The 24,660-nt window shown below is 46.9% G+C and overlaps 1 protein-coding gene across 6 annotated transcripts in view; it reads right to left on the minus strand.

Annotated features, from left to right (window-relative positions):
* Window positions 1-24,660, minus strand: part of DOCK11 (dedicator of cytokinesis 11) — a 77,367-nt gene that overhangs the window by 40,344 nt on the left and 12,363 nt on the right. For 5 of the 6 annotated variants that reach the window (XM_054289357.1, XM_054289361.1, XM_054289356.1 and 2 more), the window contains exons 2-22: window positions 20,969-21,085; window positions 20,658-20,747; window positions 19,905-19,987; window positions 18,784-18,853; window positions 16,424-16,519; window positions 13,139-13,273; window positions 11,953-12,130; window positions 11,437-11,516; window positions 10,979-11,062; window positions 9,009-9,149; window positions 6,781-6,978; window positions 6,325-6,447; window positions 5,341-5,423; window positions 3,735-3,857; window positions 3,479-3,555; window positions 2,792-2,976; window positions 2,602-2,667; window positions 2,342-2,434; window positions 1,818-1,941; window positions 1,097-1,218; window positions 133-219 (exon numbers count right to left, since the gene is read on the minus strand). In XM_054289357.1, coding sequence (XP_054145332.1) covers window positions 133-219; window positions 1,097-1,218; window positions 1,818-1,941; window positions 2,342-2,434; window positions 2,602-2,667; window positions 2,792-2,976; window positions 3,479-3,555; window positions 3,735-3,857; window positions 5,341-5,423; window positions 6,325-6,447; window positions 6,781-6,978; window positions 9,009-9,149; window positions 10,979-11,062; window positions 11,437-11,516; window positions 11,953-12,130; window positions 13,139-13,273; window positions 16,424-16,519; window positions 18,784-18,853; window positions 19,905-19,987; window positions 20,658-20,747; window positions 20,969-21,085 — 2,355 coding nt within the window. The remainder of the gene's footprint in view (window positions 1-132; window positions 220-1,096; window positions 1,219-1,817; window positions 1,942-2,341; window positions 2,435-2,601; window positions 2,668-2,791; window positions 2,977-3,478; window positions 3,556-3,734; window positions 3,858-5,340; window positions 5,424-6,324; window positions 6,448-6,780; window positions 6,979-9,008; window positions 9,150-10,978; window positions 11,063-11,436; window positions 11,517-11,952; window positions 12,131-13,138; window positions 13,274-16,423; window positions 16,520-18,783; window positions 18,854-19,904; window positions 19,988-20,657; window positions 20,748-20,968; window positions 21,086-24,660) is intronic. The other variant, XM_054289358.1, reaches the window with a different exon arrangement.

Below are 24,660 nucleotides of genomic sequence, written 5' to 3' on the forward strand. Positions count from 1 at the left end.
GGAATACCTCAGGGCTGCTTTGCAAACCAGGTATCAGGGCTCTCCCACACCACCTATGGCTCAGCTGTAGTAGAGACACAGCAGTCTCTTCCTTTGCATTTGTGCTGGAAATTTTTAAAGTGTTTGACTTACCTGGGTGTAAATGGTAGAGTCCAAATGGATTCTGATTTTAAACAGTGGCTTTGCTCCATCCACCCACTTTGCATCCATGCTGGGCTGCTGTGAACAGACAACATCCAAGTACTTGGTTTCAGACTGTGGTGAGCAGATGGCTCTGTGCAGATACCTGCCCAGAAGGTACTGGCAGGGGTGGAAGAAGGATCTACCCCCAGCACAAACACCACCTTCCCCATGAAAACAGGCACACAGAGCACAAGCTCTTCTCCTGCTCTGTGCCATCTGCAACAGTCCAGCCTGCCACAAATACCCTCTGCAACTGGCATAAACAGAGAAAGTGGAATTAAATGACTCTTGCCTCCCACCTCTAAGAACTTAAAGTTTGGGGGTGCCCTGCAGTAGAAAACCTTTCAGCTGAGCAAAGCACCAACAGAAATCCATAATTTATAGTGGTAACAAAAGCTCAGCTTCCCTCCTCTGTGTATTTTCTGGGTCCCCAGGATGAAGGAGAAATTGAGAATCTGACTCCATGTTCTTAGAAGGCTAATATTAGGAAAATATTAGGATATTATATTATATTATATTATATTATATTATATTATATTATATTATATTATATTACATCATATTACATTATATTACATTATTACTATACTAAAGAATAGAGAAAGGATACAGACAAAAGGTTACAAAGAATGAATGATGAAAACTCATGACTGCTTCCAGAGTCCCAACACAGCTGGATGTTGATTGGTCATTAACTCAAAACAATTCACATGAAACCAATCAAACAACCACCTGTTGGATAAACAATGTCCAAGCCACATTCCAAAGCAGCAAAACAGGGAGAAGCCATCAGATAATTATTGTTTTCATTCTTCTCTGAGGCTTCTCAGGAGAAGAAATCCTGGTGAAGGGATTTTTCAGCGAATATGACAAAGACACTGCAGCCCATTTCAGAATTTCAGAAGGCACCCACCTTGCGTGAGTCAGAGTCTGCAAGCCCCAGGTAGCCGGGGGGGAGGCTACAGGACACGGGCAGCTGCCGCTCCAGGGGCACGACGCGCCCGTCCTTCAGCAGCGGCACCCAGGAGAAGCCCACTGCAGAGGCAACCAGCACAGGGTCAGCACACACACTGCAACATGCCCAGCTCAAAAACAGCTCTGGCTCACCCCAGGAAGCCCAAGGGATCAACCACAGCAGTGTCACTACAGCACCTTTTACCTGGTGAACCAAAGTGGACACAGCGCAGAGCAGGTGTGGGTGTGAGGGGCAGGAACAGTGCATGAGCCATGGCTGTGCACCATGGTCAGGGTCCTTGGAGGGCTGCATGGAGGGAGAGGCTTCCCAGCCAGTGAGACCCGGGTGTGCACATGCCTAGAGTTGCTAGATCAGCCCTTGAGACCCTGATCTCACAGCAAGTTTTTATTGGTGACTTGCCTGACAACTGCACATTTGTGCAAGTCAAGTCAGGAACATACAGAAAGAGCTGTCAGACTGCAGCAAAAATTTGAGATTTAATATAAACTAAAAACATGGAGTTTATTCCATTTTTGACCTACAATATCATATTAGGCTGCTTTTAGAAAAGAAAATTCATATAGGCTGATATGTTAATCACCTTTTTTTTCATGTCCCTACATTTGTTTTATCTTGGCCTTTTACACTCCAACAGAAGTAACTGAAGCATTGAACATACCTTGAGTTTCAACGGTGTCTTGTTTTTTCGATGTTGCCTTTGTATTAATTTCACAGCTGACATGATAGAAGGTGAAAAGCAAATGATGCTTTTGATGGAGGTGAATTGGAAGCTCAATTTTAATCTAAAATGATATCATGATAGATCAGACTGTATTTTTGGTTGTGGAGTAATATTTTAGCTCTACTTCATTTCACAAATGTTATGTTGTATGCAGTTACACAAGACACATTCTTACCCACCTTAAACAACTCCTAACATTTCCATCACATTTGCAACATTACTTATTAATGGGGGTGTGTGATTGGAGTGCACAAAGCGTGACAGTAGAGACAGCAGAAAACAAACTGACATTTAAAACTGACAGAGGCTCTGGCTGTGCTGAGCCCTTCTGCTGAGGCAAAGGGCTGGTGATTGATTATCTTTACCCATATTTCACCCAGCCCTGGAAAAAGAGGTGTCCTGAAAAGCCCCTTGGCATTGTAGCATCCAGGAAAATCTGCTGTTTCCCAGGTTGCTTTTACCTCATCATAGAACTCGGGGCTCTGGTTGTGGTGCAGCACAGCAGCGTAGGCGTGTGTGGTCAGCAGAGGGCCCCCAGGCTTTCCATATATGCACTGCAAACACAAATGAACAGCTGAATTCAGGGTGCTGCCACCCTAAATCAGCTGGACAAATTAAACCACTGACCATGCAAACTCAGAGCTTTTCTCCTGCCCTGCTCAGCCTGGCAGGCACAGAGCACTCAAAATGGCAGCCCTGTTAAAAGGTAATGTTAACCCACCTTTAATGGCCTGGCATCAGCTTCATCTGAATCCCTGAACTCCACACAGACAGCAATATTCCTTGCCTGAAATGGGGGAGAACAGGAGCATGAGCAGCAGCATCACCCTGGCCCACACCAAGCCTGGCTGCAGGTCACTGCCCAGCTCACTGCCCAGCTCACTGCCCAGGTCACTCCCTGGGTTACTCACCTTTGCAAACACCTTCTGGTTCTCATACTTCAAGTGCAAGGGGTAAACATAGAGGTGGTTTTTGTAGACAGTGAAGGGGTAACAGTATTTTGCAACTTCTGGGACAAGCTCCTCCACTTCAACTGCAACGTCCTCACAGCCCTTCTCAAAAGGTTTTATAGGAATGTAAGAAGCTGTGAAACAATCTGTGAGAGAATAAGAACTGAAAAAATTAGATCCACTAGAAAAGCCTTTTGGACAGGAGATTAGCCTACCTAACCTGTGACAGGAGTTGCCAAAACCCCATGGAATTACACTGAACACATCACAAGTCCTTTCTTTGCTTCAGTTTCTTTAAATGCAAAGTAAAGAATCACACTGACCATGTTTGTAAATCCCTACAAAGTTATGGATCAAAAATGTGATATGAGATCGATGCAAAAGCAGGCAGCTAGCTTCCTTCAGATTTAGGGTGTGATGGCCAAAATGTAGAGAGGATCAATCCCTCAGGTAAATCTCTGCACTTGGACCACATCTCCTCCACAGAATGCATCAGAAAGACTTACAAGTCAGTGGTTGTGCTGAATTACTCATTTCTGATGGCAGCCCTGAGATACTCTTGTTAATGCAACAGCAAGACCCTCCCTAGAAGCATTAACTCCTGAGGCTCAAGCCATCAGCACTTCTGTTAAGATCTAAGATCCTTACTTGTGAAGTCCAGTGGGATGTCTTTGATGATGATATTTAACTGGGCTGGAATGACCTGCAGTTTTGTCTTCTCTGGTCTGTGTTAGGGAGAAAGGAACAAGAGTGTGAACCTTGAAAGCTCATGTGCTGAGCACATCATCACCACTCTTTGCTACCCTCCAAATATTTTAGAAATTGCCATCTCATGCTTACACTAAACTGTTTAAAAATATATGTTAAAATGCCTGCCCAGGCCCTGCACCAGTCTCTCACTTACTTCTTATACTCAGCTAAAAGCTTCAGCATATCTTCATTTGAGAGTTTGCCACTGTCTTGCTTGTACAGGGGTGAGAATTTTCCATCAGCATCAAGAGTGCCCTGGGAGTCTTTGAAAACTGGCCTGCAGAAAGGAAGAGGTGTATTTTCTAAATGTTGGTAAACATAGAGACACTGAGGTCTCTGACACATCTGAAAGGCAAGGGGCTCAGTTCATCAGACAAGGGGCTCACTGGCCTCTGACTGCTCCCAGCACCACAGACCTGGCTGCTCTCCCACCCTGACCTGGTGCTTAGACCCCACCCAGGCTGCAGCTGTCACATGAAATCACTGGGACATCATTACCCATTCCCCTCTCTCCAGCCAGCTCAGGACACATTCAGCTAATTTCCAAGCCTGGTCCACAGTCACAAACACCCTTCCATCCCCTCGCACTAACACCAAGTGGTAAAGCACCTTTCCCACTTGCACATGGGGTCAGAGCACAGAAATCCCCCTAGAAAAGGAGTGCACAATAAAAACCAGTTTGGGGACATGCATCATCTTCCTCCTGGAGTCAGAGCAGGAGACTGGACTCTGCCCTGGATGAATACCAGAATCTCTGCCCCGAAAATAATGGGTGTCTGTGTATAATAACATTAAAGCATCTGCACTTCACTTCTGTGCAAGCACTTTCCTCTGAGACCACAGGGGAAATGTTCCAGGGATGCAGAACTCTGTGCACCAGCCCACTCAACTCCTTGGTGTCCAAAGGCAGCTCTTTACCCAGCAGGAACAAACCTGGAGCCAGTCCAAGCCAATGCCCACCCAGAGCCCACCATTAGGGGAGGGTCCCCCTGGAAGAGGGCTGAGTGCTGGCTGCCGGGATCCAGCTGCATCCCAAAACCACCACCTCAAAGATGAGCAGCCAGCACCACAGGGACACTCAGTTCAAGAATACACACTGCAAGCAGTACATCCCTAAAACTGCAGCCCGCTGTGACAGCTTTCTGTGCTCCCATGTCATTCCCAGCACCAATATGCAATTCAGCACTAGGAGGCAGCGGACGAGCTTGCCTTCCTCTGAGTGAGCTTTAAGAAAGTTAGCACTGACACACTTCTCAGTTCCAGTAAAACAACAGCAAGGGAATGGGATCACTACCTACTGCCATTCCCAAGAACACTAATTAAAGCAGAGTTTAAGATAGAAAACAAACCCATCTGATTGCCACTGCCAGGCTGGGAAGGCCTCTGCTCTAATCCTGTCCCTGGCAGTGGCTGGTGCCAGGAGGTAATTTCTGCAGTGATTCCCTTGGTAGCATGGGACAGTGTATTTTGTCCCCAGGAACGTTCTGCCCTGACAGCAGTAGCTGCAGGTCAGTAGGAAGGTTACTGCCTTCCCAGCCCTAGCACTGTTTACTTTTTAATATTTGTTTCTAATTCTAGATAGAGCACTTCGGGCCAATCCCAATTCCTTCTTGAGAGTTGGAGCCACACTCTGCCCTCAGCTGCAACCTCACTGACTTCAGTCACTGGGCCCCTTTCCCAACCATGTCCCAGGTCACTCTGAGCAGCAGCAGCAGCAGCTCCCAGTGTGGGCAGAGCCCAGCCCAGGGTGAGGCACTGACCTGGCAGCCCAGCCGAAGGGCATCCGGTACTGCCCCAGACGGCTGCACACCTGCTTGGCCACCTTATGGACCTTCTGGGCAGTCTGCAAAACACAGAGAGGCAGGTCAGAGGTGCCAGGGCTTGAAGCTCCCCCAGAACAGCCTGCAAAGCAGCAGCAGCACAAACTTTGTGGGCAGTCATGTTAAACCTCCTCAGGACTGAACTGCCAGGGTATTTATTAGTGCTCTATTTGCCAAAAGGTGTTAGTGTATTTTCCAAAACTGACGGCACTTGGCTCATCCTATACAGACTCACAAAGTGTGCCAAGGGAATGCCATCATTAACAGGTATTCCATAATTGACTTTTCAGGAACCAGTCTTGACTGGCTGCAGCAAGACAGCATCAGCTCCACATGGATGCAGAAACTGAAGCTGGTGGCAGCAGCAGCAGGGCCTGTCCCCTGGATGTCAGGAAAAATTTCTTTACCCAAAAGGTTGTCAAGCATTGGAAAAGCTGCCCAGAGAAGTGGTGGAGGTGTTTAAAACATGTGTGGATGTGGTGCTCAGGGACACAATTTAGTTGTGGAGTTGACCGGGCTGGGTTAATGGTTGTACTCAATGATGTTATAGGGTTTTTCCAAGATAAAGGATTCCATGATTCTATGCAGACACTTCATTCTGGGGATGAAGTATCCTGCTTTTTCCTGTCAGCCCAGCCCAGGCTTTGGCTTGCTGAAGTGTAATGGAGAAAGGTCTGGCCTCAAATGCTTGGCTCTCTCTTATCCTCTGCCTCTTTCCAGGGGAAGAAACCAAGTCTCCCAGGACAGTCCAACTGAAGCCAGCCTGGGAACAGTGCAAACAGAATGAACAAAACCTATTTTTGCCAGCAAGAAAGAAACTGAAGAGCTGCAGAACAACCCATGTTTCACCCCCTCTACCCCCTGCAGCAGCAGCAGCAGCAGGCAGCATCACTCAGTTGATGCACCCATGGCCCCAGCCAGTACCTTCCCAGGGTCTGAGTTTTTCATGTAGGGCTCTGCACAGTGGGCAATGCTGCCCTGCAGCACCTTCTCCACTCGGGCCACCAGGAAGATCTCTGTGTGCGGGTTGGTCACGGAGAACACCCCCTGCAACACAGAGGCAGCAGCTGTCACTGCAGGACCCCAGTGTGCACCACAGGGTCTGGCCTGATCATCCCACTGCCCCTTCCCACACCCCACACACACCCTGCCCTGGGGATGGGCCACAGGGGCTCACCAGGCCTGAGCATGGCCAAGCCTTGGCAAACTCTCCCTGCGCTTTGCCCGTCACTGCCAGCAAGCCCTGCACGGCCACTTCAACACTGACCAAAGCTCAAGAGAAAAGCTGGCTTCTGGTTACCACACAGAGCATAACAACACACTCCCAAGCCACTGAAAGCCCCAGCAGCGACCCAGAGGGGGAGCAGGGGAGGCACTGACCCGTTTTATGTAGCGCAGGCAGGACTCGGGGACGCCGTGCACCAGGCCCTGCCCCGGGGCTCCCTCTGCCCGGGGCTCCGAGCCCTCCTGCAGCATGTCCCGCACACACGGCGGGTTCAGGTCCACGTGCAAGTCCGCTGAAATCTTGCAGTTACTCTTCAGGTCAAATAACGCCAAGCTTAGGAAAAAGGGCTCAACCTGGAAATTGGATTGAATATGTGTGTCATAAAAAATGCATGGCACGGGCTCAAGAGTGTCAACAGCACTGCTTTCCTGACAAGAAAACTGGGAACTTTCTCCTCCTCTTTGTTCCTTTAGTTTGGTACACCAGCATTTTACAGAACTGCGACATGTAGCCACATTTTTCTTCACAGAGAAAAGCGCGGCACAACTTCCCAAGAATATTTCTGAGATTCACATTCTCTGAACCTCGGAGAAAGGAAAAACAATTCTTATCTCATTTGCTGTGCCTGTGTTGTGCCAAAGTAAAATGCAACATGGAGACTGCTTACCCAAAGTGATGGTGTTTTGTTTCCTTGGCCTGTCAAGGCCAGGTGTGTGTGTGTGTTGGGACTGTGGGCTGACAGTCACAAGATTCTGTGCAGTTGTGTGCTTGGCAGATTCAGTTTAGATGTAATGTAATAGATGTAATATAATATAGAATAACATACTACAATAAAGTAATTAATTAATTAATTAGCCTTCTGATAAGATGGAGTCCTCCTCATCATTTCTCCCTTGTCGGGGGCAAAAAATATCCACTATAGTAACACACAATCCATGTTTATTTGCTTTATGAATATACAGATTCATTTTTTTCCTGCACCTCCTTGCATTTTAATCTAGTCAGTTTGAATAAAGTTATATGAAATATAAAGAATGAAATCCATATTTTTTTTACCTAAGTGGTAAACTATAAAGTCAGGAAGAAAAGGTGAGCCATATTCATTAGATCTGTTTATCATTTTGCAATAAGAAATCAGCTTAAGAGTGTTTATGATCACATACTAAAGATCACTATATTTATTTCCCAAAGTCCAGCAGCTCTGGATGGCTCAACTGTGACACTGAAAATGTTCCTCAGATGCTATCCCAGGAGGAAAGTCAGCTCTCACAGCCAGGAGAGCTCAAATACAAGGCTGACACTGCTGAGGAAATGCATGTGCAAAATCTGCCAAACTGCTTTGTAGCTACTGACCTTGACAGCACCAGGCAAGTGGCAATAATTCATGTATTCCTAATTCAAACATCCTAGTAGGCATGCATCCATGGAAATATAAAAATGCAGGCCTGAAGATAAAACTGCAGCATGCCCAAGACATTCCAGCATGACTTGGAGGCATTACATCAATGCTGAAAATGTGCTGATTAGGTCTCACTCTGGCCCTGATTAAGGATGGATAACAAGAATCTTTGCTATTAGCAATGCATCCATCTGCAGGGAGTTACTGAGCCTGGTGTTGTGCCTCAGAGCTGTGAGCTGCCAATATGAAACCATCACAAAAAAGCCTTTGTGATTCTCCCAGGCATCAGCCAGGGCAGCAGCAGCAGAGATGGGGCAGTGCTGGTGCCTCTGCCTGCCCTGCACCCCTGCAGGAAGGGCTGACTCCAGCCAGAGCAAGCACAGGACGTGACAGCAGGGATTTGTTTGGGGAGGAAAGACTGGAGGAGACTGGTCTGTTCAGCCCAGCAGAACAAAGGCTGAGGTGAGATGTGATAGCTGCCTACAGACATCAGAGGCTCAGAAAATACAAGGGTTTTTAGGCTGGGGCACAACTTTGGCACAATAACAAATGCATATAGTAAAGTGACTGTGAATAGAGTTAGGCTGGGAGTCAGAGGAAGATTCCAGAACAGGGAAATCCCTTGCCATTAGGGGAAACAAAATAAAACACAGCCATGAGTGGTCTGGAGATGGAGCCTAATCATTTACCAACAGGTCTCTCACAGGGATGGAGAATTTGGCAGACACACAGTCCCCATTTCCTGTGCCCCTGAAGCACAGGTTTCCCAGTGGGCTGAGACACATCAGCAAACACATTTTTGGTGTTTGCTGATGTGTCCAAGTACATTTTTGGACTCTGGGCCAGCAGTCACTGCCTGTCCAGGTCCCACTGGTGCTCATGGCAAAATGGGATTGTTTTAACCCCACAGGTTAATTTGTCGAGGTATTTTCTTGCTGGTGAGAGGAAAAAAGACAAAGCAGGACATGCTGGAGCTCCCCTTACATTGGTGGGTCCTTCTTCTGCCCTGTCACTCAGCTGAGCAAGGAGGTTGAGGGAGAAGTCCTGGCAGCACACCACGAAGCGCCGGCTGCACTTTTCCTCAAAAGGCTTCACATCTGGCTCAATCCCTGAGAAATCGAGTCTCTAGACAGCAAACAAACCCATCTGGTCTCATTAAAAAAGAAAACAACCCCCTGAATAATGTTAAGTGATCACATTACTGCCAATACTATCTTTATAAATTTTTTAAAGTTGAAAGGTACAAGACATTCACAAATGAGTGTGATTTGATGGTGTTACACAGAGGTATTCAGGACATGGATTCATGGGCATTTTTTAGCAACCTGTTTTGTAGAGCACAGCAAACTAAACCTCAGAATGATTTCAGTTCCTTCCTGCTTAGTTGTAACCCAGGGGATCTTCCCAAACACCACTTAGAGCTCGGGCAAGAAAGCGGAACACGAGACAACAACCAGAAAAGTGCCTTCCACCATGAAGGTGTGGCCAGCTTAGAGATGGCCCCTGTGCCTGAAATACAGACAGGGCACACGTGGGATTGTAAACAACATTTCAGAGTGGAAGGCAGGTCCAGCTGCACAGCAGTAACTGGTATGGCTAGAAACAGCAGAGTGTGTCTGGCTGGGAAATCCAAACAGGCTCAATGATCATCACTTCCTCCCCAGTCCAGCACACCCTGGCCTGTGCCTCCACACTCACCCTCCTCAAAGAGCAGCCAAACACAGCAACCAAAGGCCCTCAGCCTCTGACACACCCATTGTGCTGGGCACTGGGGACAGAGCATCCCTAAATACCAGCAGGTATTTCTGCTTCCCTTATTTTCTTTTCATGAAGAAAGTACATTGCAGGTATTCATTCCTGCTCCCAGTTTCTTTAGCACCAGGCACACAAGTGTGCATGTACCAGCACTGACTGGAGCAAAGACTCTGAATCCCTGGTGTTACAGCAGATCCAACTGACCCACATCAGAATGAAGCACTCTGGGTATAGAAAGAGGGCAGTGAATTCAGACTAACCATTTGGTCAGGTAAAAGAAGTTATCTTAGATGCTCCACACTGAGCAATATTTCCATTTTTATTATCTGACTAGAATATAGGAAGCTTCTCAGAGCGTCTCCTAAAAAAAAATATAACCAAAAAGCTTCCTGGATGCTTATCTTCCTTCTGTTAAAGACTCTAAAGAATTGCCAAGAGAAAAGCTCATTTTGTACAGCTAAACCTTTTAAAGACTAATTGCATTTCCTTGTTGAACCAGAATGTTCTATTTTACAGGTGTGAACACGCCAAACCAGAAGCAGAACCAGAAACCATGACAGATCTTGGAACAGTTCTCTAAAACTGTTAGCAATTGCAGCTCATTCCACTGAAATCCCACACCTGGACCCTGGCAGAGAATTCAAGTTCAAAGCCAAGAAGAAAACAGGCCAATAGGCAATGACCACCTCCAGCGCACCAGACCAGCACAGGGTGTTTTCCAGTTTGTCTGTCCCTACATGTGAAAACTCCCTGAAGACTGAGGGAGTAAACTCCCCTGTAAACCCCTGCCATGGCCTTTGCCACCTCTGCCCCCTGCACCAGATGTGCTGAGCCCATGCAGCATTGCAGCCATCCATGCAATGCCTCTTCTGCTGCTTCTTCTTGCAAGCATGAGAACTTCTCAGAGCCCCAGAAAAAAACTGGTTTGAAATCCAGCAACACCAAGATGGATCACACAAATGCCAGCAAAGCTGGAGGGAGGCCATGTGTGGGGCTGCTGCAACTCTTCCCTGTATTAGAGCTACAATTTCTGAGCACTGGCACCTCATTCTGCTCTCACTGGCAGGAGTATGGGCTGCACTTCTGCTCTGCACTGGAAAACATGCTGCTCCTGCAGGCAAACCCTGTGGCCATGCAAGGGGACAAGGGAGGTGACACAGTGAGCAAAACCTCACACTGAGAAATGTGGGAGTGTTTACCTGGACTTCTGGGTCAAAAGAAAAGATGTTTTGTCTTCCATCATTCCTGCTCAGTTTGTTTAGTTGATCTGTTTCTCTTCCATACTAGGACAAAGGAAGGCATTGACATTAGTGCCTGGCCACACAGAGGCAAACACTTGCTATTGGGAAAGAACTGAATCAAAACAAAATAATTACTTTTCAGGTTGCCTTTGGGATACAAAGCACTGCCATGGTGCAAGGACAGTGCAGAGATGTGGCTGTGCTGAAGGAAAAAACCAGGCAGAAGCAGGCAACCACACCTGGAGCTGAGGAACACACAGCCTCAAACCATGGATGAGACAGGTGGGATAACAGAGAACCCACCAGGACCTGGTGCCTGCTCAGAGCTGGAGCCACAGCAAGCAGAAAATCCTTCTCCCAGAGAAGCGGGACAGAAGTAGCTGTGGGTGGGGAGAGTGGTCCTGCAAACACAATACCTTCATCAGCTCTGGATGCATGCTTCTCTCCAGGCTCTCCAGGATGTTCTCTGACTTTCCCTGCGTGCTCGATTCATCATCTGCAAGGACACCAGAAACAGATGTTCAAAACAACTGCAGGAGCAGCACTCTGCCAGAAAGCATCCCGCAGTATTTGCTAACAATAGCACAGAAAACAGTTTACTGAGACTTTTCCATTCCTTGGGAGTAAGATTTTTCCATGCATTACCAGTATCAAAGTGTACTATTACAGTCTGCTAGGTCTGTCCAGAGCAGAACTTCACTAAGCCAATTTTCCAGGAGCCTTGAAACTTTGCCATGGATTTCCCTTCCAGAAGAAGGGTCACATTTCCCTCCACTTTTATTCCTCAGACTATCATCTGTGTTATACTAAGCCCCTTTGCATGATACTGTGTGTCAGCCACAATTCTTGCTTTAAATTCAGTACATCGTACACTTCTCCAGGCACCCTGCCTGTATCCTGTGCAGAAGGGAGGTGTTTGTTTACAAACTGACCTTGCACAGACTCCACAGCATCTTTCTTCTCTTGCACCAAACTCTCAGTATTGCTCTGAATGATCTTCCTCAGAGTTACCAGCCATTCCTCCATCTCCTGCTCAGTTTCAGCTGCCAGGTAGTGGCTGTACTTGTCTATTGTCTTCAGCTCAAACGCGTAGCGGCGCATCTTGGGACACTGAGCAACAAAAACAGATTTATGGTACATTTCTCTCAACATCCCAGCACCTGCCACACAGCTCCTCTCTGGGAAAGCATCCTGAGCTGAAACACCACAAAATACAAGGCAGGCACCCTCCCTGACACAGCAATCTGGCTGCAATCACAGAGGGCTTTGTGGCCTGAGCAGTGCACAGGTCCATGGCCAGCTGCTCTGAGTGAAGGAAAGACAGACTGGAGCACAGACATTGCACCAAGGAGCAAGAACATGCGCTTTCTGATGTCACCAGACCTGTAATATTTGCCCAGAGAAGCCAGGAACTGGATTTGTCTGGCATGGTAAGTAATGCTGCACTCTAGGACACTTAGAGGCATCTATCTTTAAAAAGCAAGTGGTACATTGCAGCTTTTTGCAGCTGTGCTGGCCTTTAAAGAGCATTTTCCAACCAGAAACCAAGGCCAATCTGATGCAACTTGGGAAGTACATCCCATAGATCACTGAGGTGTGTGCATTATTGCTTTTACTGTGCTCAGAAAGATAAATGGGAACTCACAGTTCTGACTCATCCATGCTGAAGCAAACCACTGGGGTAAATTAAGCCACCCTGCACCACACTCAGTGCTTGCAGCTTCTGCAGAGACAGCAAGGGCAGAAGGCAGAGCAGCAATCCACTGCTGCACCTCACTCTAGCACAACCAAGCAATCCCAGGATTAGTCCTGTACAAATACCTGCTCCTAAAACCTTATGGCCCCTGAGTATGTCCTGAATTCCAAAGGATTACCTGCTTGCACGGACTTACCAAGACATAGCATAAGAAACAAGAAGCTGGAGCAAGCAGCAATTAGAGGAGGAAGGTGCCCCAGATAAAGCAATATGATTTACTCACTGGCCTATTGATCAGTTCAGCTGGCCAGCTCTAGGTTAGTTTGCAATTCCATGCCTTCAGACCTCGAGAGAGCAGGCCTGCCTGTCTCAGAGCCAGCAATCCATAAATCCATGCAGAGCCCCACAGAAAGGACACCTACCTGAACCACATCATTGCAAGCATCCAAGAAAATGCAGCCTTTGGATTCTTTTGAAATCTTCTCATCTTTGTAGGAATTCAGAATATAGGAGCCATCTGTGAGCTGTGACAAGTAAAAATACCTCCTCTTGAATACCTGTAAAAACACAAATTCTTGCTCAGGCAAGTATTCACTCAGCTGGGGGACAATCACAAACCATGGTTTCCACATCTGCCCTCCCTGCTCTTGAGAAAAGGCTGTAACACAAAACACTGCTGACCCTGGAGTGCTCAGATTCACCCATTTGAATATGGCTTGCTTTTACAAAGAGAGATTTCCATTTCCATCATCTTCTTTAATTTTAATGCCCTTGTTGTTATTGTAAGTTTGCCATCTAAAGCAATGCCCCAGGGCTTCCAGCTCATCCCTCAGCTGGCTCCAGCCTCATTTACCTTTACAAAGCAATGCTGCACAGTAAATTCAGATCAGCACATTACTTGAAGATCCATCCCACCCTAAAGCAGGTATTTCCAGAGCCTTTTTCATACAGACTTACAAAGCAATTGTCTGGAAAACTTAGGAACAGACGTGTGGAAATTCCTAGCACTCAAATGCAAGCCAAGGGACAATGCAATCCATTCAACTGCTTGGGTTTTTTGTGGCTTTGGGTTTGGGTTTTTTTATACAAACTTATTTTCATGAAGTGGCTTTGGCTTAGTGTCCAATTCTTACATCAAAAAGCAGTAGTTTCAGGAGAACTGTCCCTGTATTTGTACTTCTGATTTTCATGAAGAGAAAAAAAGCTCTCCAGTATCTCTGAACACCTTTCTTCACGCTTGTCAGCCTAAAGCTACTGGACTATAATTCAGGAGACCATTTTGGCAGCAATTGTGGTAGCACCATATGCTGTAAGGAGCAGGATGCATTTCACTGTTGCTGGGTATCTGTGTGAGGAGGATCATGAAGGAAGCCAGGCCAAGCAGCGCTGCAAGGATTTCTACTGTTCTGTCTACCTGGAAGATCTATGAATAAACACAGCATTTTTCATGCCACATGGGAGATTACAAGAAATTTCCTGTTTCTATCATTACTGACACCAGCACATGTTCAGCAAACCCCCTGGCTTGTAGAGAACTGGGAGGGAGCCTCGTGCCCTGAAGCATAACCCATCCCTTCTGAGAGTAACCTCTGGCCTCATTTGGATGATAATTAGCTGTAGAGATGCTCCACGGGCTGCTGAGCTTTAAGTTTTATAAGATTTAACTAAACCTTTAGTTCAACAGAGCATGAAGACACATGGAAAGCCAAGGATGTGAAGCATTAATCCAGCCTAAATACTGATTTAGCACTTCACTGAAGCAATCTCAGGAATTTTGGCAGTGGATGCTACAGAAACCCATGACAGATCTCTCTCTAGATATTACAGGGTTGATATCTGTTGTGGTTATGGGATTTCATGCTAAACAGTTTGCATTTGCTGAACTCTGTTCAAAAGCAAATGCAGAATCAAACAGCAAACACTTTTTCTGTGATCTTCCCCCTGTGCAAGCACTGCTGTCAGACATCACTGTCAGAAGATGAAATTAATACTCTAAACCTATGAGCAGAGGGAACATCCCCTCTGATCAGGCTACAGGCGCTGCTGGTGAGCACTGAGATGGCAGAGGGAGGGCTAGAGAGCTGGGGAAGTGCATTTGGACAGAGAAGGACAATCCTGGTGCTGTGGTTATAGCACAGGCCACCAACAAACCACGCTGCAAACCAGAGAGGGAGAGCTGAGCCAAACCAGGGCAGTTCCCTGCACAGGAAAGGGTGCTCTGAAATAAAGGGTGGCAGCTGCAGCCCAATGAGAGTTTGCTTGTGGCTCAGCTCTACACAGAACACACTCTGCACACACTTAGAACAGTGTGAGACACCAAGAGCCAGGCAGAGAACCAGCACTGGCGAGATGGACACACCACAGCAGCCTCTGCAAGTGGTGGCAAGGCTGAAGATGGCCAAAGTCTTCAGCCAAAGTCCTCAGCTTCCTCACACGTGCCTTAGAGGTGTTGCTGATTATGTGGTAAACCACAAAACTTTCTAAGAGGAGAACCCCAGAATCACAGTGTAGTTGAAAAACAGACTGCCCAGTTTTAGTTCTGGACATGAAGAGTTTTCCTTAGTGACTACTTGGCTTCCTTTTTTCCTCTTCCTTTTTCCCTTCCGTTTCAAGGGAAAAAGCCATGAGAAATATGACTAATCTTGCAGATAACTTAGGAGACCCTTGGCTCCAAGACACAGCTCAGAGGACAGCTCCTGATCCTCAGTACTTTGATATCAGAGCTTCACTGGAGACCCTGGATTGTATAAATTGAACTGAAGCCAGTGCAGTTCAGGTAACTTCTCTGAAAGGCAGGTCTGAGGTGCAGAGCACTGAGACCAGCACCAGCAGAGGCTCAGGCTAGAACAGACCCAACTAACTACTTTGAGCATGAGTGACACCACCTCCAGAAGTTTCAGGGGAAAATGTTGCTTTAAGCTTGCTTGGAACAGCAGAGGATCAGAAAATCCTTTTCTGTCTATCACCTCCAAGCCCATTTTAAAACTCAAATTAAAATTAGCCCTATGAGCAGTCCTGTTCCACTTCCCCTGGAAGCATAACTCATTGAATCAAGCCTTGGAACAGTTAGGCTTTTGGAGATTATTTTAACATATCCTTACAAACTCCCCAGCAATCTCTCTGTGCTGTGACAAGGCAGCTGCATGGTGGGACTGCAGATTGCTCACTGCCATAGCAAAAACCTTTGGAGGAACTACTCAAAATCTCTGCACAATCTGAGCAATGTCACACTGGATTATAAAGAGCAGAGAACAGGAGACAAGGCAGCTGCTGCTTTTAGGTCAGTAATGCTACATCTCCGCAGTAATATCACCCCTGCCTTAAAAGCAAAGATTTATCATTTTACTTTAAAGCTGGCCTCTCTACATGTTTCCAACCAGCAAGGAAACTGTAAATTCAGAAAGCTGTCTTTGCAGGGCAGCTGTTTCCTTTCCTGGGCCTCAGCTGCTCATCCACAAAACAATCTTGCTTTACCAGAACATGCTGCACCTTTTGGTCAGCTTGCCTGTCATGGTTCAACGTGCATCAGCCTTACATGCTGGGGAGGGGAGGGTCAGAAACTGCTGCCAGGCTGGGTTTTCCAGCCCACCATGGGATACAAGAGGGGCAGATCCCATCCCAACCCAAACCCAGCCATTGTGCTCCTGGGAGCTTTGGAGATGTGGCCTGAGCTTCATCTCATTCATCAGTAACTGCACCAAACTCACCTTCATGGTAACAGTGATGGTGCTGTTGACATTTGCTTTGTGCAGCCAGCCCTGCTTTATCACGCCCCCCTTCTGGGAGCACAGGGAAGAGGAGTCCTGAAAGACAGCAAACAACCATAAAAAGAGGTCAGGTAACTGCTTCCCACAGGAAATTCCTCTTGGACAAAGGAATTTGTCCACCCTGGAAAGCAATACCATTTAGCTACAGCAATACAGTGACATGAGAATGCATGTGCAACAGGTACAGCTATGCATACAGTGCCATCACAAATAAAATAAAATAAAATAAAATAAAATAAAATAAAATAAAATAAAATAAAATAAAACATCAGGGATATTCCTTTCCAATAAAGAGGTAAAGCGGGCTAGATTGAGTCACCTCTTAAAAAAGAAAGATTACATCTATTCTGATAGAGCTGCACAGTGATTATGCAATGAGGCCTCAGGTTCTTATGTAGGATTTCAAAACAGGGAAGATGGAAATTTTCAAGATAGTCTGTTTAGGAAGTTGCAAAATGCAGAACTCTGAACTTTTCCTGTCATATCCTTTTGCCATCCTCATATTTTAAATTTCAGCAAAAACCACTAAACCCCAGTAAAATAACTGAAATGTAACTGGCTGATTTCACATTTACCAAACCACAAAGTTGCAAGTGACCCAACCAGGCTGCTCTTGGCACACCAGATGGGTTCCACCTGCTCCTGTCCCATGGTCCCAAAAAGAGAGAATGGCTCTCCACTCACACCTAACCATGACCTCCACTGGGAAGGGAGGGAAATGAGAGCCCAAAGTGATGAAAAAATCTCACCCTGGGGTTCCCAGTGACTCAGCAGCAGAGGCAGCCCCAGCCTGCCCTGCTGAGCTATGAAAGAGCTGCTTTACAGAGCCTGCAGCATCCAAAGGGAGGGTTTCACTCTTTCCATGTCCAACTTCCAGAGTAAATTTTCTGATGCTTTATTTCCCTGGGTAAAACAACCCATGATCTCTCCTTTATAGTGGTTCACCTTTTTTAATCAAGAGATTTCTTTTACTTGAATTTCCATTACACAATTCTAATGCAAATGCTTTGTCGGGAAACTGTAACAGAATCCTTTAGATACAGGCATGCCAAAAGATACAAACCTCAAAACATCTGTGAAAGCACTTGCAATACTCTTCCACAACAAACCTCAGTAACTTCTCTTGTTTGAGGATTTGGGACACTGGCCAGAAGAAGAAAGGTCTCCACATTTTGATAGAGTATTTTTGTCCTTTTGCTTTTCTGGAAGCATGCTGATAACAGTGCATAGCAATGTCTCCAGCCCAGAGCTGATAGTTTAAAAGAGGCACCACCTCAAGTTACTGATGTAATGCAAATTAACAACACAGCTAAAAAAAGATTAAGGCCAAACTTGACAAAACATTTCCATTTACAAAGAAGCCAATGCAGTCCAGATCTGAGGTGTGCTGGGACATACTCCAGTAATTTGAGAAATGTGCAAGAAACAACCCCTCCAAATCTTCAGCTCTGCAACAAAGTTCCCTTTTGCTCTGTAATTTCTCAGCAGCAACATACTGGTGCCATGGGAATTTTAAACAGCTGGGCTAAACCAGGCTTCCCTCTGTAAACAAAAACTTCCTAATATCATGTGCATGGATTTATCTCCACGTGGTACTTGAAACAGAAAAACACTGCCTGTCCCTTCTGTAGCACATGTGATACTCATGGGCAGGAAACATGGCATCTGCACCATCCAAAATAACCACCAGCTCTGAGATGTCCCTGCTGGCAGAGCCCCCAGCCCACCCCTCAGAGGAGCTCCAGGGCTGCCAGTGCTCCCTGATGCCAGCTGAGCACAAAGATCCCCTTCCAGAGGTGCAAACACCTCCCAGCACTGGCACAGCATGGGCAGAGCAGGACTGACACACTGTCAGCAGGGTGGGTCAAAGTGACTGATGAAAAATTGCTGATTATGTGGTAAACCACAAACTTTCCAAGAGGAGAGCCCCAGAATCACAGTGTAGTTGAAAAACAGACTGCCCAGTTTTAGTTCTGGACATGAAGAGTTTTCCTTCGTGACTACTTGGCTTCCTTTTTTTCCTCTTCCTATGATGTTCTGTTTCAAGGGAAAAAACCATGAGAAACATAACTAATCTTGCAGATAACTTAGGAGACCCTTGGCTCCAAGAGATTATCATGTCATACTTTGAAATAAATCACTGCCTCACTTTTGATCCCAATTTCACAGTAGAAAGCAACTCACCAGAAAACTGTTCCTATGAACTGAATTAATTAAACACAAATTAACTTCTCAATGTATTTCTTCTTTTTAACAGGAATACATTAAAAAAAAACCCCAAAAACCAACCTTCTCCTTACCTCATCCTTTTCAAAGTCTTCATCAATTTCAAACACATGGCTTGGAATCTTGTCTGGCCTAAAGGATTTGCTGAAATCACAACACATTTTCATGTTTAATGAATGGAACATGAGGGTTGTGTGAGCCAGCAGCTGATGCTGGATCCAGAAGCAGCAGCCAAAGTGCAGGCTACAGAGCACAGAAGATAAATTGCAGGAGACCTACAGCTCCCTGCAGCTGGGGAAAGCTAAGTTCTGAGTGCGTTTCATGGAAATTAGGCACAAGCAGCCTGTAATTAGCTTTCTCTTGTTAGCTCTTGATTCTGCAGAGTTTTTGCTGACTTGCTTTTATGGAACAAAGAGAGAGCACTCTGGTTTATCTTCCATCTTTACAAAAAAAGAAGCAAGATCAGACTACAAGATTATTCAAAAATTTTAACATTATTTGATCAGCAGTATGACTCCATCGCTGCTTCACATCCCCTCAAGACCCTCAGAACACACCCACTACATCCAATTAAGAAGAAAAGCATTTAACAAGCTTCCAGCATGTGAGCAGCCTGGACAGGGGTCCAGACATGCCCAGAGTGTGGGCAGTGAGCAGAGCAGGCGCCACCACACAGGAAATAACAATCCAGAGAAATCTGAGATGGATGTGCCTGCCTGAAAAACCCAATTAGCTCTGGAGCTGGGAGCACTGGCACAGCACTGGCACAGCCCAGCGTTTCCAAGCACAACTCCCCAGCACTGGTAGCACCAGCAGCAACATCACATCACCCTTCCTGTGCTGGGGCACAAGGAGAATCTGCCTGGCCTGTGTGAGGCACACAGGGAACATCAGCCCAGTGGGGCAATGAGGCTCCTGGGCAGGCACTGCCAACACTATTTACCCTGCCATGGCTCTGGGCGGCAGTCTGTCCTCATCCCAAACAGAGGGTGTGGGCACACACTGGAGGGTGGGATGTGAAACACTGACCACACACCATTGTGGGCACCTCCCTGGCACAGCTGGGGGACAATGGCAGGAAACACAAACCTCTGGCTCTAACCTTGCTCGTGGGACAGGCACCAGGGAAAGGGCACACTGCTCCTGCTCAGGCTTGTGATCACACATCAGCATTCCAAGGGAGCACGACACTTACCATGGCAACATCCGAAAGTCTCCTGAGTATTCCTCATATTTGTAGTTCACCACGAACCAGTCAGAGCTGTAGGTTTTAATGCACTGAAAGGAAAACAATGCAGCTCTCAGAAAGCTACAGCAAGCACAACAAAGCCCAGCACCATCTGAGAGGTTACACACTGCAGGGTGAGGTAAGCACGAGCGGGAAGGGCGTGGGCAAGGCTGCTTCACTTGCTTCATGCAGCAATGCAGAATTCCGTAAGGAACCTTTCCAGCACAGAGACAAAAATCACACAGCATCTGGCCTGCCACACAGCTACAGATTTTGGATTTACATCATTCCAAGGCTCTAAAAAAGGAGTAGTGATTTGGGAGGAGACTGTTTTCCAGAAGGCAAAAGTTTTCTGTCCTCAGAAACACAGCGCATCTAACTCCACACGACCACTGCTTTTTGTTCTGCTTGCACTTGAAGAGAATGGTCCTGGAGAGCAGCACTTCACAAGAGCTCCACAGCACTTCAGATGCTCCAGGGAGGTTGTGGATCCCCTTGTCAGGCAGGTGGTGCAAAGCCCACACCTTGGCAAAACCCACTGCAAGGACACTCTGTACATGAGATACCTGTGAGAACTCTCCTGTGCAGCGGGTCGGGCAGGGATGCCCACAAAGGAGAACCAAGGGAGCTGCAATGCTGCAGATCAGGAGCTACAGCTGAGCATCCTGTCCAAGGGCCATCAAGGGCTGAAGGCAGGTGTCACATGGGCTTTGTCCCTACCTCTTTGACAAAGAGACTCTGAGCTTTCTTTAGAGCATCTTCTGGCACTGTTGACTGGACAGTCCTTCTCTGTCGGCTGATGATGGAGATCTGCAGGAAAAGAGAACTTTTTCAGCACAAACTGCATCTTCAGGGCTTGACACTCACTTTAAATAAATGTGGTGGGCCTAAGCCACCAGTGGGTCATTTGGGCTTTATGTGTCAGTAATGCAGCCAGAATTAACATGTGGTTAATGGTGGAAATTTTCCAAGGTAAGCAAGACAGGAGAGGAGTGAGCCTCAAACATGGGAGAGAGCCAGAGCAAACTCACAGACACATCCTCAATTGGAAATATCAGGAGGTCCCGGAGGGGATCGCTGTAGATCTGAACTCTGCGCTGCAGGATCACGTTCTCATAGTCCAGGGGTTCCACCACTTTCGTTTTTTCCTGCAGGAAAAACAGATTATGAAAAATATTACACATGTGTAGCATCTAAAATAACCAGTAACTAACATCTTGTGCTTAATTTCAAACTTATGACCACTCAACTGCCCATTACTCAGCACTCTGATGCTCCTGTGCTGCATAAGCACTGATGAGCATGTTTTGCAGAGAGGGAGATGAAGGGTTAAGTTTGAAGCAATAAGCTATAGGAATAACAAAGCACTGTGCTGCTCTGTCTCAGCACAGTCTCTAATTTCCTAATGGAGCAAGAAAGCTTCCTGGACAGGCCATAGCTCTCTTTAACAGCTGCAAGATCCAGCATCTTTATGCTTGAGCAGCTCATCTGTACAGCTTGGCAGAAGCACAGGAAGGCTCCTGCACTGGCTCTGCTCAGCTCAGGGCTGGCTTTGCTTGAGGAGCAATGAGAGCTGTGCTCTCCTAGGAATGAGGAGAGCAAGGCTGCAGCTACCACTGCCAAAGCAGGAATCTCAGCCCCTGGAAGGAAGAAGAGCATCGCTCTGGAAAGACAGGAAAGCCCTCTCCATAAATCGCAGCCCAGACACAGCCAAAGGCCAGAGCACAGTTTTATTCTCACTCACATTTCAGGGAAGCAAGAGGAACTTCTCCAAAAATCCCTGGAGTCACGAGCAAAAACTATTAGGAGAGTTTCATTACATTCCTTATTGTACCTATTTTGTCTGTGTAACAAGTCCAGAACACAGAACTTAGTAAAATGAGAAAAACAACTTCTGAAGCAGGCATATGCCATCTCAGCTGCCCAGCCTGACTTCAGGTTTCATCAGCAAGAGTCAGGCTCTCAGCACTGCATTGTGAAAATCAAACTTCACACACCAAAAGCCAACCAATGACTCTGTAGAGGAGTGGTCACAATAAAACAGGAATCAAATTATGACCCATCACCTTTGTCTTGTTTTGAACCTCAACCAAAATCCTGCTGCTTGGCCCTGCCACAGACAGTGTTCATGAAGGCCCTGCAGCAGCACGTGGTGCCATGTGCCTCTGGACAGGACATCCTTGCAGGACAACATGGAGAGTTGGGGCTCTCTCCTCTCAGAAGAGGGACATCAGATGTTTACCCATGAGCAGCACATGTTACCCTCCAGGAAAATGGCTTTTCTGGGATGAACTGCTCACCATGACTGGAGTAAAGCGGAGACCAGTACAAGGTCTCTTGTTGAACACAGCACAACCAGCAGCTTCAAATGAGGACTGAAAGCTCAGCATTGTATAACCACTGGATAAACAGCCACACCAGCTTGTTTGGGAGTCCACACAACGCAATATTTTCTGTGACTGAGATACGCAAGGAAGTCAACATTGCTCTTCCATAACCAATCCTAGCCAAAGGTCTCGTGCCTGTTCTGTGCCTTTGGCTCCTGGCATGCATTAATGAAACACATCTTGCCTTAGACAGTTTGGCATTTAAATGTTTCCTTTCCATGCTGCAGAAATCCAGCATGAATTAGCTCAGTTATCTGAAAAAGTTCCCTTTTTAATCACTCCCTGAAAACACTGCTTTACTGCTTGCACAGTAAAGGACCCTCACACTCCTCAGATTACCAGTGAAAAAGACAAAGGTCAGGCAGCAGAGAGCCCAGGCTGGCTGCCAGGGCATCCAGGGAGCTCCCTCAGCCACGAGGGATTTGGGAATGGGGTGACAAACGCTGCCAGTCCCACTGCACACAGAACTTCTTGATTCTACATCCAAGACCTGAGCTGTAAGGGACTTATGAAGAAAAGAAAGAGTCTATCTGAAAAACAGGAATTTGAAATACCCAACAGGTAGACAGAGAAAAGGAGCTCATTTACTCTCAGTCAGTCTCATGCTCATTAATTGCTTAATTGAATTTGGTTAATCACCTGAAACACCAGTCTTATTTCAGGACAGCACTGTGCACTTCTCAAAGTCGGCTGAGCTTTGCAAATTAATGTGAATTAACAGGACACCCATTTGCAGGCCCACGACAGCAGGCAGGGCCCCACAGGACAGGCACCCAGCTCTGCCAGCCTCTGATTCACTGCAGCAACCCTGGCAAAGCTCAGCAGCCTTGCTGGGTTAAAGCAGTGCCATGACCCCAAGAACTCACACCAGGCCCCCTCACCTCACCCTGCAGCAGCTGTGACAGTAAATTAGAGTCCCTCTGTGAGCCTTCCACACCTCTTTGGCAATGCAGACCTTCCAATCACACTGTATTATTTTCAGTCCTTTTATTGTTTTGAACATGGTCCTGAAACTGGGGCTGTATTTCTAAAGCTGTTCCTTTTAAAAAGTTGGGGCTTTGATGACATTTCTTTTCTAGATCTGATACCTCTGATGACCAGCAAGACAAAGTCCTGGCAGTCATCCTGGTGGGATTCAATGGCAGTTGAAGGATAAGGTCTGCAAAGCATCCCAGATCCTCACACAAAATGTTTGGAAACTCATAGAGCACTGCCTACAACAAATACAAAAAAAAAAATCCATAAAGGTTATGGATTATAAAGCCCTTCTAGTCTGGTGGATGTAATGATATTGGAAAAAACGTGTGGTGCAGGCTGTGATCTATATCTGACAAAGCAGTGCCAGGCCCTGGGACATGCAGGGATGCAGGGATGTGCACTGGCACCCAGAAGGGCTCTGCAGCACCCAGACAGGCATTTCTCCTCTGGGGCTGTCAGAAATCCAGTCCTAGAGCTACCCAGCCCCAGGCTGTGCCAGTTCCCTGTCTCAGCACACAGCAGCCCCGTGTCCATCCCCTGCAGCCCAGCACTGACCATGCTCACACCCAGCACACCACCCTCTGTCTGTTGTGTCTGAGGCAAATCCAGAGGATGTAGGTCAAGCTGTTTGTCAGCAAGCAGCTGCTGAAGGAAGGATGTGGGTCCTGCCTGCCATCGAGGAAACAAACCCCTCCCTCCACCCTCAACTGTGCAGGCTCCCAGCAGGGCCAGGCAGGCTGGGTCCTGCAAACAGACCCTGGGGTAAGGAGGGAGCCATCCCAAATATCTGCTGCCCTTTTGACCCTTTGAGTGCAGACACTCCCATCAGCCCAGAAAGGCTGGAGATAAAGCTGAAAATGGGATTTCAGTCTTAGTTTCCCTGAAGGTTGAAGGGTACCCCAGGCTCACACTGCCCAGCACTGTCACAACAGCAGATGGCACCCACCAAAGTCATTACAAAAGCAGAGGAAAAACTATTACACTAAAGTAATTAGAGTCTTAGAAACCACAAACTCCTCCACAGGGGAAGCCAATACCCAAGCACAAAGAAATGCTGCCAGTCCAGCAACAAAATCAATCAATTTCTGCAGGAAAAAACGTGCAGCGCTGCCAAAGGCACCCTGCTCTGTGGCACACACAGCAGCTCCTCATCCAGGGCAGCAGACACTGCATGGAGATGCTCCTGAGAACACAGCAGGGGCAGCCTGGGCTCAGCTGCCCTCTCCTGTGGCTCCTGTGGATGCAACACCTGAGCACAGCCAGCAGCAGCGCCCAGCCCAAAGCACTGCAGCTCACTGTGCTGGATAAAAACGAGTGAAATACCTCAGGGAAAAACAAGCATGATTTTAAAAAACAGA

Source organism: Melozone crissalis, unplaced genomic scaffold (assembly GCF_028551555.1).
Source record: "Melozone crissalis strain CALT ecotype California unplaced genomic scaffold, PUWL_Pcris_2 ptg000068l_1, whole genome shotgun sequence".
Lineage (NCBI taxonomy): Eukaryota > Metazoa > Chordata > Aves > Passeriformes > Passerellidae > Melozone > Melozone crissalis.